Consider the following 21782-nt stretch of genomic DNA (forward strand, 5'->3'; position numbering starts at 1 on the left):
TATATATATATGTGTATATATATATGTGTATATATATATGTGTATATATATATGTGTATATATATATATATTTGTGTATATGCATATATATGCAGTCAAACTGCGTACTCCTTCCTCCACTCTTATAGGTCACTCTATGTTCCTCCCTCTTTTGGAAATATGTGTTGACTACAGCCATTTCCATTCTCTTAGCAAAATCTACCACCGTCTGTCCTTCCTGGTTACTTCCCTGACATCAAACCTACCCATCACTTTCTCATCTCCTCTGTTTCCTTCACCAACATGTTCATTTAGGTCTGCTCTGATCATCACTCTCTCCTCCCTGGGAATACTCTCTATCACTTCATCCAGATCCTTCCAAAATTCATCTTTCCCCTCTACGTCAAATCCAACCTTTGGAGCATAACCACTGACAATGTTTAGCATCAGACCTTCTTCTTCTACCTTCAGACATATCACTCTATCTGACACTCTCTTCACCTCCACTACATTCTTTGCCAACTCCTCCTTCAGAACCACCCCTACTCCATTTCTCTTTCTATCCACACCATGGTAAAACAGTTTGAACCCTGCTCCAATGCTGTGAGCCTTGCTGCCCTTTCACTTGGTCTCTTGGATATGTAAAACATCTACCTTCCTTCTCTGCATCATATCAGCCAGCTCTCCACCTTTGCCTGTCATTGTCCTCACATTTAGATTTGCAACCCTCAGTCCGACATTCTTTACTTTCCTCTTCTCCCTCTGTCTCCTGACACGTTTCCCTCCTCGTGGTCTTCGACTAACAGTAGCCGCGCCCTGTTCGTCAACAGCACCGGAGGCATTCGTTGTTAATCCGGTCCTCGACTGATCTGGTATGGTGTTGCTTAGATGAACCCACATGTTATTTTTGGCAAAAGTTTATGTCAGATGCCCTTCCTCCGACACAACCCTCACCATTTACCCGAGCTTGGGACCGCCACAAGGGGCTTGTGCTCCCTAGTGGCTAGTTTGAATTTTCATATACATGTACTAAATTTATAACAATCAAAGGGACTAAACCTCAAAGTTTTTTTCATGCATTCTGGGTTAGATTTTTATGAAAATAAAATCTGTAAGACAGTCATGTTTGACAGAGGAGTAATTGCTGTGTGTGTTAGGCTCGTGAGTCATTTTCAGTACAGAAGTCAGAACTAACCGCATACTTACTCTGTTACTCTGTTACTCTGGTAAAGGGATCGTTAAAATATTTTGATGTATCTCTCTCTGGAATTTAACAGCAGTCTGCATCTGAAGCAGTCAGCAGTTTGATTGATCTCCGTTTGTAGAATCAGAGAGAGGTTCATCATGGAAAAGTCCAGCTCATCTGACTGGAGCCTGTACTAGAGTAGGTTTTAACCATCTGACACAATTCAATCGTCAAAGTCTAAAAAAAAAGACTGGCTGACAAAAACAGGCCAGACAGAGGTTCACGTCCTGGTTACTGATAGAAGCAGCAGTGGTTGGTGAACAGAGTTATCTTGTTTGCACATAGACATCAATTTGAGCATGAATCTAGATTAGTTGGACGGTGGGGTGGAGCGCCTTCGTTCTCAGCTCTTCTGTTTCAGATACAGGAGTTAAAGGCGGGAAACTGCTGTTCTGTTACATGCACTAGGATAACGATAAAGGTCTATAATATTACTGCTTTTAAACTCTGCAGTTTTCACTGTAAACCTGTTCATCTGCAAAATATACACATTAACAGTAAAAGTTACTTTACACCCTCTAGTGCTGATGCAGCTTTGTAACATAATTTCAACGTCTCCCTAAGGCTCCACATTAAATTCAACTATAAGAAAGAAAAATGTTTCGGGCCGATGCTGCAGATATTTACTATGAGGAAGAAAAAACTAACTTCTAAGACAGAGTATAGATTTTAAAGTTAGGTTTTTGTTCCAAACTATTTAGTTCTCAGTTGCTGAAGAAACCCCCAAAAAATAGGAGCCGAAGTACAAAAGCTTTTCTTAGACTTTTTACTTATTATCTAGAACACACATATACCAATCAACAAATATTTCCCCATCCTCAGAAATGAATATTTTTCCACGTGTTGTCAAAACTCATATACGAGTGATTTGTAAACACCACCTCTGTAAACATTTTCAAATTTTAAATCAGTGGTTCAGTGTGAAACAAACTACACAATCCTAACTGACTTAGTGTCAGTTTCAAATCATATGTTTTCTCTAGTTTGTGAAGTTTGGTTCTTTTTGAATGAACAGCATGCAAATTTGTAATAAATCTATTTTACAGAATAAAAAAGCCACAAATATGCAAACTGGTCAATACACAACATGCGTCTGTGTATTTGTGTTTGTTACAATTGAATTTTCAAAAATACAGTGATTATTGTGATGCATGCAAATTTGACTTGTTTTATTTAAAATTAAAATAAAGGTTTGTAGGAAATATTAAACACTTCCTACTAAGAAACATATAATATGAAGCTTGCATATTTGTGAAACTTTTTTATTCATATAAACCTAGTTTGGGTTTTTTTGTAAATCACCTTTTGCTTTTGAAACTGGTTTCTACAAGTTTTAAATTTTTTTCAATCTTAACTTGGTTTAGCAGGTTTCCAATATTTTATCACTCAAAAATGACCAAACATTCAGTTCTGTCGTGTCTTTTTTAAAACATCTACTAAGGCAGTAAATGCTGTTTATGTTCTGCAAAAACATTGCAACAGTAATTGGAAGGAACCCCTGATGCAGTCATCAATAAAACTTGAATAAATTATGTCTTGCAAATAAGCTAAGTACTCATGTTGATACTGTATTTAAACTGCACTGATGGACAACATAGGAATTAAAATACAATAAAAACATATAAATGTTACATCTTAAAATATTGATTTCTACATTACATATGGATTGTTTTTCCCATCTGTGCATGTTGTGTTTTAGTGCTGTTTGGAGCTGCTGCCTGTCTTGGCCTGGACGCTGGTTTTCCTCGGTTAAATAAAGTTTAAAGAAGTAGTAATACGAGGACGCTGTTATTATATGAGATATTGGTCATTTTCTGAAGACATCCAATCCCAACTAGTTACTGTGTAGTGAGTAGTTATAGTAGAACACAAATGCTGACTCAGGCATGAGACGGGTTCTGGATGACGCTCGTAACCTCTAACAAAAGTCTGTGGTGAACTTGGGACCACACGGTTCAGACTGAGTATGAGCTCTGGTGAGGGTGATTGAGATCAGATAGGTGAGACGCAGGTGAGTGGAGCTGAACAGTGAGGGCAACTGATGAGATCAGTGAGCAAGATGACCACAACACCTATAAATGTCATGAAACCAAAGAAAGAACAAACTCAAAGTACAAAAACTAACTCCAAACCATTATTCAAACTGATGTGTGTAATTGTCTTGGTCAAAACAAACAAACAAACAAACAAACAAACAAACATTTACTCCAGAAACCATCTCATCACCATCAAACTGGTTGGTCCACTATGTGAGTGTGTGTGCTGCTTGTGGGACTGAGTCTGTTGTGGCTTCTCAGACTGATGAAGTCTTTTGGAAGAAAGATGAAACGTTTCATCAAAAAGGAAACCATCCAGAGGACCTGACTTAACTTTGTTGGGGAAAAACAAACATCTTTTTACTTTTTCACTCTACAAAAGTCTCTGAGGGTTGTACTACAAGGAAACATTTAGCCAGCTCTGTTGAGCTGAAGCTCAGAGTTTTCTAACTATGAAATGATAAGAATCAGAGAAAAGTGTTCTTGACCATTGTTGCATAGCCTGACTGATGAGTTCTGATGTCCTCAGCCACAGTAACAACACCGGTACTTCCTGCTGTTTTGTGTCATCAGACTGTACGTTCACTTTAAGTCCTTTCACCTGGAAGCTAAAACGCCTAACTAGAACCGTTTCATTGTTGTTTCACTGACATGTTTTTGCTTTTATTTCTTGCAGCTTGTCTTTTTCGATTTAACTTGCTGTCGCTGGTTTACTTTCTTTATCTTCTGCTGCTACCATGGTTCCTGTTTCCCAACAAATACACCATCAAAGGTGAGACCAACATGTCAGAATCAGAATCTGAATCTGAATAAGCTTTATTATCGTTGCATCGAGATACAACAAGAACATGTCCATACAGTTGTCTGAAAGATGGGTGGAGTGCACGTAGCTGCTGCTATAAAGCGCGGCCTTCTTATCCTTTTCAGAATACATTTTTTAGATAGAAAAAGGGACAAAGCCACGAGGAGAGAGTAGTGGCATTACAAAAAAGATCTCTTCACACCTTGTCCTAACAGGACACGATTTAAGACATAAAAAAACTCTGCCAGTTGCGATAGAAGAAGCTTTTCCTTAGTTTACACATTTCCCAGGAGAAATTGATAAGTCGGCCTGTGTGGAGGCCAACCGGGGAGTCAGATTAAGATAACCACAATTGTTGATTTATTCAGGCAGACTATTTTATCCTTGTCAGCCTTTGAGTCTGTACTGATACTTCCAAGGTCCGAAATGTCCAGATTAGGGTGCATTCTACTGGTTCGTGCTTACGAGCTTCTTCAAGGTTGTTTTCATGCTGACGAGTTCCAAAGCCGCAGGTGGCCTGCGATTCAAATCACTTCCATCTTACGGTTTTGCTTGTAACTCAGCTGATTTTGAGTCCTCCAAGCACAAACCAACCTTCACATAGGCAGCAGCCTGACGAGGTCCAAATTAGCTGCGCCCGTCTTTTTTGTACATTGATAAACCAGGATCTAGACTATTCCAAAAACAGGAAATCTGTTGTCATAAATCAAATTTTATGCAATTTCAGCGTCCTTGAACGAAAGCAGAGGTAGACACTTCACCCCCAGAGAATTATCCAGCTGCATGCGTGTCGTCCGAACAGATGAGGGTTCTTCTGGACCCTGTCGCTTTGTTAAAAAGATTTTGTCATTTATGTCGAAAGTCCAGTTGGTCACATCCAAAACGGTAGTTTTCATTTCGAAAGATGTGTAAAAATAGGAGCTGCTCCGATACACAGACAGAGAGCAAAAAAGCAGGAGGAGAACAGGGAGTGGGGAGAATGCGTGCGCCTCGTTAGAGAGCCAGTGGGAAAAAAAACAAGCATAGCATGGAAGTTGTTGTTTTTGTTTTTTTTTGTAAATTTTGGTCAGTTCCTGGAAGTTTAGGATGGAGTTTGCTATCATTTAATTTTATGTTCAATCATTTGTTATAATTTGAAATTCATAAAAAACACAAGTATAGGACTGAGACAAATCTAAAGCAACTACATTTACTGTCCATGCAAACTTTTTCTTTACTTGCTGACATTTAGATTTCTGTCAAATAGTAGGTGTAAAATAAATGTTTCCATTCTTCAAATTAAACAACTTTCTAGAAGAATAATCATTTTTCTGGTTGTGTTTGGAGCTATATTTAAAATAATTTAAATATATTTGCTCAGCAGTTTGAGTATTTACAAACTGGTGAAAGGTTTTGTTTAGAGGATAAATGCAACAAACCAAGAGGAATAAATAATTCATATTTTTCCAAATATAAAAATAAATCACAGAAATAAAACCTTGGAGGGTTTATTTTATTAATTGTTTAAAAATGTATGATTTATTGTAGCATGCTGGTTTAACTCTATTTCTTTGTCTTTTTTTATAGGTCACACAGGTCGGTTTATCAAAACCGTATTCTGCACCAGTCTCCTGTTCGTACTGTCTCATATCTGTTTCCAGACAGTGCTGCACACGTACCCTCCTCTGGACCTCGCTATAGGCGATAATTGTTCACAATGGGATACCATAAGCAGGCACATAGGGTTATCCAGGTATGTATTTAGTAGGAGTATAACGGCTTGTGTATTTGTACAGAACTATTGTGGTACAAACATATGGCACAAGTACATGGAAGTACATGACATATACCTACCCATTAAGGATCAGGACCTGTACTTTGCTAAAATATTACAAAAAAGAAGCAGAGGAAAATGTTGTTTAAATACTCTACATTAAACCAACACTGGCTGCTTAATGATAACAGAGAAGCTTAAAGACCTGCCTGTTTTGTTTCAAATCAGCTGTGTGCAAAACGTTTCCTGTCATGCTGCCACAGCGGTAGAGGGCCGAGAAATGCCAGTATGGCAAGTAGGGCATTAAAAGAGTACTCGAGTAGTCTACACATCGATTGCTAGGACATCTATCGAGGTTAAAAATGTAACGTCGAGTAACCGTAGTGACGTCATATTATGTGACCACCATATGACCGTAGGGGGCGGTGTTGCAGTGTTGCAGGTCACAGAGTATGGTGTAACACCGGGTCCAATCCACCGAACCAGAATCAGTTTCCTCTGACCTTGTTTCACAAACAAAAAGCAAAAAATATTAATCTCTAAACCTATTAAAAAATCTATAAACATATTAATCTCTAAAACTAAACTTAATGCGCAGCACAGCTGGCGGTGGTGCGGGGGTGGTCAAACCCCCCCCCCCCCCACGTTAAGTTTCGTTTTTGACGTGCTGCATTTCTTCACATTTGCAGTTTAATAATAACTAATAGTTTAGTTTTTCCTGCGACTTATTTGCAGTATGATAAATGGTAGGAGCATAATATACGCTCCCAATGTTTTGTTGGTATTTTTGTTTGTAAATAATTACATTTTTTGCGGTTTTATTTATTTATTTATTTTTGTATCTTGAGATCTATGACGTCATCAAATACTCGAGTTCTACTCGGGTTTTATTATGTTAATGTCGAGTTAAAAAATTATATACTTGTTCATCCCCTAATGGCAAGCAGTTATGTCATTTTATGCACACTTTGAAATGTCCATTGGCTGTTTGTGCATTTATTTGCTGTCTCTAATATCAAAGAGATGCTGTATTGCTTTTCATTTAGCTTCAAGTCGAGGTCAAATTCATGAAGCAAACACTCCTTTGTTTTTGTTGTATTGTAATATTTTCTACATCAAAAGATAAAAGTACCTTTCTGGAGTTTCTCAAACTTTCTGTTTGACACATGCACTGGCAGACATTGTTTACAGTTCAGATTAAATTCAAAGGACAGTACAATGTGACGCGTTTTTATTTGAAAGTGAAGATGAGAGGTATGGCAGGCAGTTTTATCATATATGACGGTTTGTCTTGCCACATTTGAGCCTCCTCAATTGCAAGGGCAGTTTTTGTTTTTCATCTGGTTCTGGGAAAAAATAAGTTTTTGTTTGGTATTTGCTCTGTTGTAGTGAACTGTGACCTTCATATCGAGGCATGAACTGAATCATGGCGGTACCATGACATTCCTAGTATTTAGTTCTGCAACCTGCTATAAATAATGTTAGACTATATAGATCTAAGAAATATAAACCCCCCACAAAAGTCAGTCTGTTTATTCAGAGAATATGTGCCCGCCTTCGTTTGCAGAGCTTTCTGAAATTGCAGCATCAGGGTAATCTTGAGGACGTCCAGCAGGTTCACCTCAGCTGCCCTTTGAGAAACCTAAAGTGAAGACGGCAGAGCAGTCCTTCACACCCTGGTGCTGTGGTGTCCTTACTGGACATTCCACACTCACCATCCAGAAATGACAATAATACAGCAAAATAAGAAAATACAACGAATGGTTCAGTCTTTGCAGATAAACCTACACACACACACTTCTCATAAAAGTGAAACATGTTATTATTGACACCTAACTTGTTCTTCGTGTGTGCTGTAGGCTTCCCTTAGAGGATCCATGGAATGTTGTTCGTCTTTTAAGTCCAGACGTAGGTGTGTGTGTGGTGTCCCTGGTGACGATTGTCCTCTGCAGCAGACTGATCAGGAACAGAGAGATGGTGGCCGCTGCCAACATTACATCGGTACGTCTCTGCATGTCGCTGTGCTTTTAGTGTCTGGATTTGAATGTGTGTGAAGAACTGAGTGAAAAAAGCAAAGAGAGAAAGAATGTAGTCCGTCTTAAACACATTAACACAATACTGTTTTTGATCAACAACATTTGTTATTTCTTCTATTAGTTCCATGAGAGCCATTGGTGTTGAATTATTTGCTCTAAACCCATATTGACTATTACTGAAAATGTTCTGTTTATCTATAAATTGGTCTAATCTAGTTACAAGTAATTTCTCTAATATTTTTGAAAATTGTTGCAACAAGGATATTGGTCTGTAATTAGTGAACACACAATTCTCACCATTCTTATAAAGAGGAACTATCTTTGCTATTTTCATATTTTCTGGAAATGTTCCTGTTGAAAATGATATTTTCTCTTGAAAGATGACAAAGATCAAGCTTTTTTGGTCAAACCTTAAAATTAAAATTTACGAGTTCCTACACAACATACCATATAACATGCTGGGTGGGTTTTATTGAATCTCCCAAAACGTAATAAATAGATGTACATCTACAACTGATACACTTTAGAGTCAACTTCATTCAAGATGATCGTGGAAAACAGATTCATGCTCACTTTCACAGGTGCTGAGCAAAGATTTGTAGCTGATCTTTGTCACTAACACACACATCAAGTGTTATACATTGCATGATATTTTTGCTTCAAACTTCTCCAATAATTTGCATCAACTTGTTAAAAATGTCTCATGAAGCACACAGTTTAAGTGAAACTTGCAGAAAGTGATAACTGGATGTACATCGACAACTCATTAACATTTGGTGTCAGCCTAAGTCAAAATGGCTGCCATAGTTGTTTTTTTTATTTAAAAAAATATTTGCCGTAGTTCATTTACTTAAACCTACAAAATGGCTAAAACTGAATCGGCTTTACTGATATTGATACATTAGGTGAGAATCATCCCCAACTGTTAGTTTTTTTTGCAAGCCAGGATCCAAGGATGCTGACTGACATAAGGACTTAACAAACAAGAAGAGCTTTATTAATTAAATCAAAAAGCAGACAGGGTAGCAAACGAAGAAAGAAACTAAACTAAACCATAGGAACATTCAGGAGACAAACAATCCAACAGATGACTGATGAGCTGATGAGGACTGGGATTATAAGAGGGTTGAGAGGAGCTGAGCCTATTGAATATGGGAAACAGGTCTGAATGATAGGCTGAGGGGAAAAGAATGGGAGGACACAGAGACACCGGAAAACTAAACTCAAGGAATCTTAGAAAATCAACAAGGTGAACAAGTGTGAAAAGAAAACACAAGGAGCAACATAAAACAAACTGAATCCTCAACAAAACAAAAGAACAGTGAAAAACCCACAGATTATGACAGCAGCACGTTCTCTGAGTGACATCACGTCTCCTGAGATCTTACCATAGTGCATGATATGTGTGGTATTACCAGGTTCAACCAAAACAGATACAACTCATTTATCATCATGAGAGGATTGTAATAAACATCTAACCCTCTGGCATGAAGGTGCAAGTGACATGCTTCCATTCACTTATAATAGTTTTTAAAAACTGTTTGTAATCATGTTAGGGCTTTGATTGATTTTTGTAAGACCCTCATTTGGTGTTTCAGACACAAAGTAGGTTCCCACCTCCAACCTCAGAAACCCCCGAGTTAGAAAACGATTCATTCTCGGTCACTTTTATCTCTAAACTCTCACTTCTTGCTTTAGTAACTGCAACTTCTTTTTTATTAGCTAGAAGATTATTATGCAGATAAAACATCAGATGTCGAGGATGATGAAGAGTCATCAGGTGATAATGATGATGAAGCTGAGGAGGAGGAGGAGGAAGAAGAAGAGGAAGAGGAGGAGAGGTCATTTCACGGTGACCCTGAGGAGGTTTCTCCAGCGTCCAGAGCCAAGAAGCTGGCTGAGCGTCTAAAAGCCACGGCCCAGAAGGTTCTGTGTGACCTGGGGAGGATCCTGGCTGTCAGCCTGCTGGGTCTGGCTGGTAAGAACATGCTGATAACTTTTCTCTTTTTATGGTGTAATGTGTTCTGTGTACTGTTTTATAGTTTGTTTTTTACTTAGACTTATTTAGTTTCTTTTCTAGAGACTTCCAGAGGGACTGCAGATTGAAATGAGCTAAAAAGCTATAATCTGGCACAGTGCATCTCTGCTTAATTCCAGTTTAATGTTTTTCTGTGCACGGTCCTGACTAATAAAGAAATGTAAAAATAAAGATAAAGGTGTCCTCACAGTTTCACAGCAATCCACCCACATGTTCACGTTGACATTTACTCTGATTTATTTTGTTTACTGTGGCTCAGCATCCAGACATTGCTCACCAGTGTTGTGCAAGTTCACTTTTTGCAAGAACTCGCCTAAAGTTGAGTTCATAACTGAATCATTCATGATCAAAGTTCATGTTCAGACATTTCTGAACTCCCATTAGATTCACTGGATTTGTTTTTCATAAGATAATGTTTTGTTTAAAGAATAGAAAATGTCATTGTAATTAGAGAAACTTGTAATTTGCAGAATGGATGCTGAGTGCCAAAGTTAGCTATATCATAGCTAAAGCTTCAATTAATAAAGCCATAGCTAAAAGCTGAAATAAGCAAAACAGTAGTCAAAAACTGAAATTAGTAAAAGAAGAGCTAAATGCTAAATAGAGCAAAAGAAGACCAAAATAGAGCAAGTTTGCAGACAGCATCAACAATAATCCTGTTATAGCTGTTAGAAAGCAAAAAGAAAGTCTGATTCTGACTGAAAGGTGGCCCACCTGTAATGGTCAGTGGCCCCCACTGACACCCCCCCCCCCCCCCCCCCAAAACCCCCATTGGCCCGTCTCACACTCACTCACTCCTGCTATTGTTTCAGCCCTCATGCCATAGTTCCTTTTCCCCTGCTTTGTAATGCCTATCACCCATCTCCAGCTCAAGCCTACTCCTTCCAAGCCACGCCTCCCTTGTTTATCACAACAATCAGCCCTGGTTCCACTCACCTGCTTCAGCTCATCTAGTTCACCTGCTCTGCACCCTTTATAAGCTCCATTCTCCCTCTCCACCAGGGCGAGATTATTACACCTTCCATGGTCCCTGATTTTCAAGCCTTCACAGATTCATGCCTAGACCTCTAGCCTTGCTCTCTGGATTATTGACCTCACACCTGTTTCCTGGATTCTTCGCTTTGCCCGTCCCTCTTTGGATTTTTGACTTCACATCAGACCACGGTAAACAACTCTGCTTTCCCTCCACGACTAAGATTACGGATTACAACTTGGCTCTGGTTTCTGCTCTCTGTTTCCCTGTGTATGACCCCTGCTTTGTTATCTGGACCCTGCTCTTGGACTTGCCCCTCCATGAACCACGTACTGCAGCTGCTCTGAAGTGACGTCATTGTTGACAGGTGACTCTCTCCTACCTGTTAAACTCCTGATCCTGACTCCAGCAACCAGCAGCAAAAGTAAACTGTTCTTTTTGTACTCCTGTGTCTGGCTTATCCAAAATCCCGTTCCTGACACCACCAAGACTAATAATTAAATCACAATTGCTTATTTAAGCACATCATCTGATTAAACCTCCATTTAAACACATTAAAGACAGGCTTAGATCTAAAGGCTGCTAAGCATACAGCGAGCAATAACGTTTCTTTGTTTTAAGTGTGTACATCCATCCATCCATCCATTTTCTTTACCCGCTTATTCCATTTTGGGTCACGGGGGTCGCTGGTGCCCATGTCCAGCAATCACTGTGCGAGGGGCGGGGTACACCCTGGACAGGTCTCCAGTCCATCACAGGGCCACATAGAGACAAACGAGACAAACAACCATTCACTCTCTCACTCACACCTATGGACAATTTAGAGTTACCAATCAGCCTAACATGCATGTTTTTGGTCTGTGGGAGGGAAACCGGAGTACCCGGAGAAAACCCACGCATGCACGGAGAGAACATGCAAACTTCACCCAGAATGGCCCCTGGACCGGGGTTTGAACCAAGGACCTGCTCGCTGAGAGGCAGCATCTCTACCAGTTGCGCCACCGTGCTGCCCATAACTAACCATAATATTTATATAACTATTCAGGTCTCTCGTAAATGAGCTCTTTAGGCTCAATGGGATTAACCTGTTTAAATACAGGTTGAATGAATTTGAGTCAACTTGGGCGGCTGTGGCTGAGTGGTTAGAGCGGTCGTCTTCCGATGCAAGAGTATGGGGTTCGAATCCACCAGCAGTCACATGCTGAAGTGTCCCTGGGCAAGACACTGAACCCCTCATAGCCTCTGATGTGTGTCCCATCAGTGTATGAATGTGATAAAGCTCTGATTAATCTCTTTAGGATGATTTGTTCAATTATCTTTGTAGAGATCTTGTAGAGTGCTGTATGAGTGGGTAAATGAGGACACAGATTGTAAAGAGCTTTGAGTATCTTGAACTAAGATAGAAAGGTGCTATATAAGTACAGTCCATTTACCTTTTAGCAAAATGAATGAATGAATTACTGGAACAACTTTTAATGGAACTCGGACAGTAATCACTGGACGTACATCCACACCTGTTTATCTTTAGAAGTGTAACCAGTTCAGTGTGGCTGCCACAGCCACCTGACCTTAGAGGTCACAAAATGACTAATTCAGGATTAAACAACATAATCAAATGTTCCTACAGCATCCAGACCAAGACAAAGACAAAGACAGATACATGAAAGCAAGCTTGGCTACCATTTGAACCGTTAACTGGATCCAGAACCAAGCATCCACTAACAAGTGAGGAGGTGTACTGCAGACCTGCAGTCACTAACTACTGAACCAGGAACCTGAGGCCCCGTGGCACGGTGCCTAAATAAAAGCTGAGCTCCCCTGACGGCGCAGCTGCACCTTCCAGCAGCAGGTGTGCTTAATTTGAACGAGCTTAAAAGGATCCCTGGGCTTGGGTCCAGTCTGGAATAGTGATAGGGGAGGATAAAAAGGGAGACGTGGGCGTAGGATTTATATTGGGAGTGCTGGAGTGTCCAGTACCAAGGACACTGGCACTACTCCCTTTGACTCTGGGTTGTGGTGTGGTGTGGTGGGGGGCGGGGGGGGGGGTCGATTAAGATACCATTGAATTAGTTTGGGTAGTTTTTAGAGTGGGGGAACAGCTCTGCTGCCCAGCTGTGCAGAGGAGGGAGGGGCTGTAACTGTAGGGAAGTGTGGTGCGTCTGCCTTGTGGGGTGGGGGTTGTGACTGGTCTGCAGAAACATCGTGTCAAGTTAACATCCAAGGGAACGTGAAGATGCTTGTGTTCTTACATAAACATGTCAGGAGTAACTCATCCTGCTCTGACAACAAGTATATCAGATTTAATGTTTAAACCCACGTCTGTCTAAAAATTAAAAATACATTTTCACTTTCTTTTTATTTCCAGGCATCACGCTGCCGTCTGCCTTCTCAGCCATCTACTTCCTCCTTTTTATCGGCGTGTGCACGTGGTGGGCTTGTCATCTACCTATCAGTCACCTGGGTTTCAATGCGTTGTGTGTTATGGTGGGCTTTTTCACCGCCGGTCACCTGGTGTGCCTGTACTTGTACCAGAGCCTGCTGGCCCAGGCCCTGTTCCCCCCACACAGCCTGTGGGCCAGGTAAGACTGCTCTCACAAACAAATCTGATTGTTTTATTTTTTTATTAATTTCAAAAATAATGAACAAAAACAAACTACATTTAATTCTTATTTGGCATCTTTCTTTGGCTTCAAAGCAGCATCTGTTGATGTTTCTTGTTCAGTTTATGTCGTTGGATAAAAATGGCTGAAACCGTCTTTTTTACATACTGGTATATGAAGCTAAACAGCAGTATCTGACTCGTCCCCAACCCATGAGGACTAACAGATTTACTCAAGATAATTGTTCGACATTTTGACTTTTAGTGGAGTCAATTCTTTGTCTGTTAGCAAGATACTTCATGAACCACTGGATGGATATAAAATTAAACTTTCATGAAATAATCATGAAATGTTCCTCTACAGCTGATTAACTTTTGGAGTCAACCCAGCTCAATATGGCCACCCCAGACAACTGATGCGTGCAATATTATTCGGCCCCCTTTCGTTAATACTTTGTAGCGCTGCCTTTTGCTGCAATTACAGCTGCAAGTCTCTTGTGTCTCTATCAGTTTTACACATGGAGAGACTGAAATTTTTGCCCATTCTTCCTGCAAAACAGCTCGAGCTCAGTGAGGTTGGATGGAGAGCGTTTGTAAACAGTAGTCTTCAGCTCTTTCCACAGATTCTCGATTGGATTCAGGTCTGGACTTTGACTTGGCCATTCCAACACCTGGATATGTTTATTTGTGAACCATTCCATTGTAGATTTGGCTTTATGTTTTGGATCATTGTCTTGTTGGAAGATAAATCTCCGTCCCAGTCTCAGGTCTCTTGCAGACTCAAACAGGTTTTCTTCCAGAATGGTCCTGTATTTGGCTCCATCCATCTTCCCATCAATTCTGACCATCTTCCCTGTCCCTGCTGACGAAAAGCAGGCCCAAACCATGCTGCTGCCACCACCATGTTTGACAGTGGGGATGGTGTGTTCAAGGTGATGAGCTGTGTTGCTTTTACGCCGACCATATCGTTTTGCATTGTGGCCAAACAGTTTGATTTTGGTTTCATCTGACCAGAGCACCTTCAAACCACATGTTTGGTGTGCCTCCCAGGTGGCTTGTTGCAAACTTTAAACAACACTTTTTATGGATATCTTTGAGAAATGGCTTTCTTCTTGCCACTCTTCCATAAAGGCCAGATTTGTGCAGTGTACGACTGATTGTTGTCCTATGGACAGACTCTCCCACCTCAGCTGTAGATCTCTGCAGTTCATCCAGAGTGATCATGGGCCTCTTGGCTGCATCTCTGATCAGTCTTCTCCTTGTTCGAGATGAAAGTTTAGAGGGACGGCCAGGTCTTGGTAGATTTGCAGTGGTCTGATACTCCTTCCATTTCAATATGATTGCTTGCACAGTGCTCCTGGGGATGTTTAAAGCTTGGGAAATCTTTTTGTATCCAAATCCGGCTTTAAACCTCTCCCCAACAGTATCTCGGACCTGCCTGGTGTGTTCCTTGGTCTTCATGATGCTCTCTGCGCTTTGAACAGAACCCTGAGACTATCACAGAACAGGTGCATTTATATGGAGACTTGATTACACACAGGTGGATTCTATTTATCATCATCAGTCATTTGGGACAACATTGGATCATTCATAGATCCTCACTGAACTTCTGGAGTGAGTTTGCTGCACTGAAAGTAAAGGGGCCGAATAATATTGCACGCCCCACTTTTCAGTTTTTTATTTGTTAAAAAAGTTTGACACATCCAATAAGTTTCATTCCACTTCACGACTGTGTCCCACTTGTTGATTCTTCACAAAAAAATTGTATTTTATATCTTTATGTTTTGAAGCCTGAAATGTGGCAAAAGGTTGAAAAGTTCAAGGGGGCCGAATACTTTTGCAAGGCACTGTATAAGGTCTAATGCTAAGCATCATCGGTGGTTATGCTCCACAGATTGGATGTGATGAGGAGGAGAAAGATACATTTTGGAAGGATCTGGATGAAGTAATCAAGAATATTCCCAGGGAGGAAAGAGTGGTGATCGGAGCAGACCTGAATGGACATGTTGGTGAAGGAAACAGAGGGGATGAGGAAGTGATGGGTAGGTTCGGTGTCAAGGAAAGAAACCAGGAAGGACAGATGGTGGTGGATTTTGCCAAGAGATCGTAAATGACTATAGTTAACACCCATTTCCAAAAGAAGGAGGAACATAGTGACCTATAAGAGTGGAGGAAGGAGTATGCAGGTCGACTACATTCTGTGTAGAAGAAGAAACCTGAGGGAGATTAGAGACTAAGTTTGTGGCAGGGAAGAGCGTGGCCAGACGGCATCGGATGGTTGTGTGTAGAATGACTGTTGTTGGGAAGAAGAGGAAAAGAGTAAAATTAGAGAAGAAGACCAAATGGTGAAAGATGAAGAAGAAAGTATCTAAAAAATTAAATCTGGTCCTCTGGACATTCAAAAAGAACAAAAAAAACAAAGCAAAACAATGTAGATACGTTTCGTCTTTCATCCGAAAGACTTCCTCAGTCTGAGGTGCTGTATTCAGCTCAGTCTCTTAAATAGCACCTTCTCAGAGTGGATCAACAGAAGTGTAGCATAGGTGCTAGAAGGTGCTATTTAACAGACTGAGCTGAATACAGCACCTCAGACTGAGAAAGTCTTTCGGATGAGAGACAAAATGCATCTACAATTTTTTGCTTTGTTTTGGTTTTTTGAATGTCCAGAGGACCAGATTGAACATTTTTAGATTTTTCTACCTGGATTATTGAGCATGCATCAGGAGAAGAAGGAAGAATGTTGTGAGAAATTCAGAGAGGAGCTGTTAAAGGCTCTGGGTGGTAAGAAAGAACTTCCAAATGACTGGACTACTATAGCAACAGTAATTGGAGAGACGGGTATGAAGGTACTTGGTGTGTCATCAGGACAGAAAATGGATAATAAGGAAACCTGGTGGTGGAATCGTGAAGTGCAGGATGCCGTTCAAAGAAGGAGGTTAGCTAAGAAGAAATATGACAGTGAGAGGACTGAAGAGAGGAGACAGGAATATAAGGAGATGGGACGTAGAGCAAAGAGGGAGATGGCTAAAGCAAAGCAGAAGGTGTATGATGAGTTGTATGGGAGACTGGACACTAAAGAGGGTGAGAAGGACTTGTACCGATCGGCGAGACAGCAGGATCAGGCTGGAAAGGATGTGCAGTAGGTTAGGCTTGTTAAAGATGGGAATTGTAATGTTCTAACAAGTGAGTAGAGTGTGATGGGAAAATGGAAGGAGTACTTTGAGGAGCTAATGAATGAAGAGAATGAAAGAGAAAGAAGAGTAGAAGTCATAGAAACTGAGGACCACGAAGTGGGAAAGATTAGTGAGGGTGAAGTCCAGAAAGCTCTGAAAAGAATGAAGAAGGGGAAGGCAGTAGGACTTGATGACATATCAGCGGAGGTTTGGAAATGTCTTGAGAGATGGCAGTGAGGTTTTTGTCTCAAATATTCAATGGCATATATGAAGGTGAGAAAATGCCTGAGGAATGGAGAAGAAGTGTGCTGGTGCCCATTTTTAAGAACACCGGTGATGTACAGAGTTGTGGCATTTACAGGGGAATTACGTTGATAAGCCACACAATGAATATCTAGGAGAGAGTTGTGGAAGCTAGACTTAGACGAGAGGTGACTATCTGTGAGCAGTAGTTTCATGGCGAGAAAGAGCACCACAGATGCCATCTTTGATTTGAGGATGCTGATGGAGAAGTACAGAGAATGTCAGAAAGAACTCCATTGTGTCTTTGTGGATTTAGAAAAACATATGACAGGGTGCCGAGGGAGGAGGTGTGGTATTGCATGAGGAAATCTGGAGTGGCAGAGAAGTATGTTGGACTGGTACAATACATGTATGAGGACAGCAGGACAGTAGTGAGATGTGCTGTAGGAGTGACGGATAGCTTCAAGGTGGAGGTGGGAGTGCAACAAGGATCTGCTCTGAGCCTCTTGTTTGCTCTGGTGATGGACCGACTAACAGACGAGGTCAGGCAGGAATCCCCGTAGACTATCATGTTTGCAGATGACACTGTGATCTGTGGTAAGAACAAGGAACAGGTGGAAGGGAACTTGGAGAGGTGGAGGTATGCACTTGAAAGGAGAGGAATGAAAGTCAGCTGTAGTAAGACAGAGTATATGTGTGTGAATGAGAGGGAGGTTGGTGGAACAGTGAGGCTACAAGGAGCAGAGGTCACAAAGGTTCAGGACTTCAAGTACTTGGGGTCCATTATCCAGGAAAATGGGGAATGTGGTAAAGAGTTGAAGAAGAGAGTCCAGGCAGAATGGAGTGGATGGAGAAAAGTTTCAGGAGTGATTTGTGACAAAAAGGTGTCAGCAAAGGTCAAAGGAAAAGTTTACAAGACAGTGGTGAGACTAGCTATGTTGTATGGTCTGGAGACAGAGACATAGACAAAAAGACAGGAGACAGAACTGGAAGTGGAAGAAATGAAGATGTTGAGGTTCTCTTTAGGAGTGACACAGATGGATAATATTAAGAATGAGATCATCAGAGGTACAGCACAGATTGAACAACTGGGAGATAAAGTTAGAGAGGCCAGACTGAGATGGTTTGGACATGTCTAGAGGAGGGACAGTGGGTATATTGGCAGAAGGATGTTAGAAATGCAGCTACCAGGAAAAAGACAGAGGAGATATATGGATGCAGTTAGAGAGGACATGGAGGTAGTTGGAGTGAGGACAGAGGATGCAAAGGACAGAGTGAGATGGAGGAGAATGACTCGCTGTGGAGACCCCTGAAGAGGGAAAACCCGAAAGAAGACATTATGAGTGATTATTTCCATATTGACAATACTTTTGGTTGCACTTGTTCCATTAAAATAATGTTTGACCCAACTTCGACAAACAGTGAATGGATGCTGTGATAAAAATCTGTCTCGATTTACAGGATAAAAGTGTAAATATGCTACACTAGTGGCAGTTTTTACAGTGCTGTCCTGTAGTATTTTATTTCCCTTGTTTATTTATCAAAAGCTTTTTTCAGTGTAAAGCAACATCCTTGTTGCAGATACAGGGCTTCAGAAGATTTTTGATTTGGTGGTAATTCTAACACTTTGTGACTTTTATAACGAGTGCATTTGCCAATAGGGAAGCTGCTTCCATGTACAGATGATTTTCAGAATATTACTGCAGCCCAAACTGAGACCCCAAATCCTTACTGACAGGCACAGTACACAGTACACAGGCTTTTACATTTTCACTTAAAACCCATTTTTATTATTTGGCTTGTCAGCTGTAAGGTGTTTTTATGGTTTTATTATTCCTGTTTTATCCTTTTTATGTTTTCCTATTCTATCTTTCTCTTATCTTTTTATGTTTTCACTTTATTTTTAGAGTTATTGAATGAGTGTCCATTCGTTTTATTGATTTGCACTGTGCAGGACTTTGTTCTATTATAGAGTTATAAAGAACTTTATAAATAAAATTGGATTGGATCAGATACTGAATTAAAAACGAGATATCCCAGGTATACACGAGGAGCTAAATGGAAGGTGGAGGAAGTTAAAGGGAGGGAAGGCAGTGAGTTGTATCTAGTAACATTTGTTGTTTTTTAACTTTTTTACTACCCTGCGTTTCTTGGGATTGTAGCTATAAATTTTTCAGTCTTAGTTTCATTGTTAAATGACAATCTTTCTATTTACTTTTTTGTTTCTGTAGACTTTTTGGTCTGAAAGACATCATCATACCTGGAAACTGCTCTGTGCCTGATGACTTCAACGTTAACGTCAATCATATTTGGCCAGTTTACGTCAACCCAGGAATACTTCTCTTCCTCTATCTTACCGTGGCAACTGTACTCAAAACAGGATATCATGCACCACCCAACAAGGTATTTTTATTTTATTAGTGCAGAAAATGTCAACATCTGGTACTTATGTTTTTAGTATTTTAATAAGTTGAACATAAAACTGTATTTGCTTCTATTTTTTTTATTTATTTAAAAATAAAACTTCAGAAGGCTGCAGTCAGTTCATTTTTCATATATATATATATATATATATATATAATTTACTACTTGTACTACTATTCCTACTTTGCAGTTTTCCACTTATCGTGGGGCTTCATGGTATGGATCCCCCGCGATAAACGAGGGACTACTCTATTGTGCTTGTTTTGATTAAGATGTTTGATTTTCTCCCAAACCTAGCTCTGCGCATTACGATCAGACATTATGTAAATCTTTAGAACTAAGATTCTGCACATAAATTATGGAAGAGCTATCAGCTGTAACAGCAACTAAAAAACAAAAATCATATTCAGTGTATGCCTTAAAAAAAAAAAAAAAAAAAGTTTTTCAAATGTTTTGTTTTTCATTTTCAGGCTGAGCAGCATTGTGAAAAAAAAGAAGAGGTAATGGAAGAATTGGTAGAGTTAAGGACATGGAATGAAGAAAGTGACAACTGTCAAGAAGATACACAGGTAGCTGTATTTCTAATGTAGTCATAATAATACTTTAATAATTTTCCAGATATGTAATAATAATGTTTCATCTTTACATGACCATTATATTTATGGTTATAGATTTTCATATAACTTTTATGCTCCACCTTTCCTGACATCATAGTGGATGAAGAAATTAATTTCAATAAAATTTTACCTTTTAATGTTCTTTCTTTATGGATATAACCTTTTCTATGTATATAGTTAGGTCATGACCTACACTTCCTTTAAGCAGGTAATTAGAATAATAGTGTCTGACAGCACAAAGTATTGATATCAGTACTTTGAATCTATAGATAGCCATCAGTATGACCCATTCAAATTGATTATGAGTTTTTTTAATTGGAAACGAGATAAAAGTAGAAGTACACCACACCTATGGTGTTGGTACTGCTTTCCATGCCTGAGACCTCTGACGGTTTGCCCAAGTTTCTCTGAGGCTGTCTGAAAGTCCTGCTCCTTTCCAATTCCCCCCCAAACCCTTTTTTCTCTTCCACAACTGTCTTAGCTGTGGTCCATCTGGCCTCCCAATACCAGTCAGCTTTTTCCAAAGTCCTCGTTGAAGCTCTGTAGAACTCCTTCTTCAGCCAGATTCCTTCATTTCAGGTGTCCACCACCAACCACCTCATATATGCAGTTCTGTAAAGACCCACCTGCAGTGGCTGCCTAACCCTAGAGCTTGGGTCATTTGAGCTCCTTGTCCCTTTGCTTTCCTCAGGATACAGGAAAAGTTTAGTTAGAAATGAGATGGGAAGAACTACTGAACTGGGACTTTTGCCAGATCTTCCTAGCCAATGGCACTGGAACGGGGGGCCAGGGGACCATTGGCCCCCCCACTTTACGGCCCTGCCCATCACTGGTCCAAGACATTTACACGGGCTACACCCAACGCCGACAACCTGTGACTGACATCTGTGTGTGTGTGTCTACATACAAACAGAGGAACAAGCAAAACCTGCAGCATTCAGATCTGGGCCAAATCTGTTTACAAGTCCCCAGATCTGCATAACCATCATGGAGGGTTTATGCACATGTGCCAGCTCTGGGTCGGGCTGGGATCATAAGCCTGCTTGACACCTGCAAAAAATGTTTTGGCTCTGATCCGGTCCGGGTCTGGACCAAATCAGCCTAAAAATGAAATAAGAATTATATATTTGTGCCACATCATTTATCAGCAGATAACTTTTGCTGTCAGGGTACAAATAATTGCGCGGATAGTTTGTCATTTTTGCTCGTACAAAAGCAGCTGGAGTTTGACACTGCTGCGCTGCGATGCAGGTTGCTTTGGATGTAGCCAGAGGAGGAGAAGAAGAGAACTTACCTTCTCATCTCTGAAATAACAGAAGAAGGAAAAAAATCAGGCTTGTACTGGTCCGTGCAGCCGTTGTTCCCCAGAACCAGTGGGTTCTGGAAGGTGTCCCGGTCCGTGTTTGTGCCGCCGGGCAGGCTGTGCTGGTAGGAGAAGCCGTGCGAGGGGTGGGGGCTGCCGGGGGCGAAGGAAGAGCCGTCCACTACACTTTGGGTCCAGCCGGGGGGCCTTTCAGGCTGTGGTTCTGATGGAGGGGCTCGCAGGTCTGGAGGTAGGGCAGGGTGGGCAGCATAGCTGGGACTCGGGTTGTGGGGACACAAACCGGGGAGCTGGCCGGGGGGTGGAGGTAGCTCCCAGTGTCATGGGGGTAGGGGGGCTGGGAGGAGGACAGACTCAGGCTCTGATACATCTGGATCCTTTCAGGAACTCAGAACAAAAAATAAAAGTAAATTTCTCCTCGTCCGTTGGTTTGGAGCTGCTGCTGCTCGTGAGAAGCTGCTGCTGCTGCTCGTGAGAAGCTGCTGCTGCTGCTCATGAGAAGCTGCTGCTGCTGCTCGTGAGAAGCTGCTGCTCGTGAGAAG

The 21782-nt window shown here is 40.8% G+C and overlaps 1 protein-coding gene and 1 pseudogene across 1 annotated transcript in view; one reads left to right on the forward strand and one right to left on the reverse strand.

The window, feature by feature from the left end:
* LOC119407646 (piezo-type mechanosensitive ion channel component 1) overlaps positions 1–10844 on the forward strand; it is a 29718-nt gene extending 18874 nt beyond the window's left edge. Inside the window, exons 2-6 of the mRNA XM_037674470.1 lie at positions 3938–4033; positions 5630–5795; positions 7676–7817; positions 9575–9830; positions 10759–10844. Of these exons, the coding sequence (XP_037530398.1) occupies positions 3938–4033; positions 5630–5795; positions 7676–7817; positions 9575–9830; positions 10759–10844 (746 nt within the window). The remainder of the gene's footprint in view (positions 1–3937; positions 4034–5629; positions 5796–7675; positions 7818–9574; positions 9831–10758) is intronic.
* Positions 10845–21209: 10365 nt separating this feature from the next.
* LOC119407657 lies at positions 21210–21620 on the reverse strand (annotated as a pseudogene).
* Positions 21621–21782: the final 162 nt, after the last annotated feature.

This window comes from Nematolebias whitei, chromosome 1, assembly GCF_014905685.2.
Source record: "Nematolebias whitei isolate Nwh7 chromosome 1, NemWhi1, whole genome shotgun sequence".
In the NCBI taxonomy this organism is placed as follows: domain Eukaryota; kingdom Metazoa; phylum Chordata; class Actinopteri; order Cyprinodontiformes; family Rivulidae; genus Nematolebias; species Nematolebias whitei.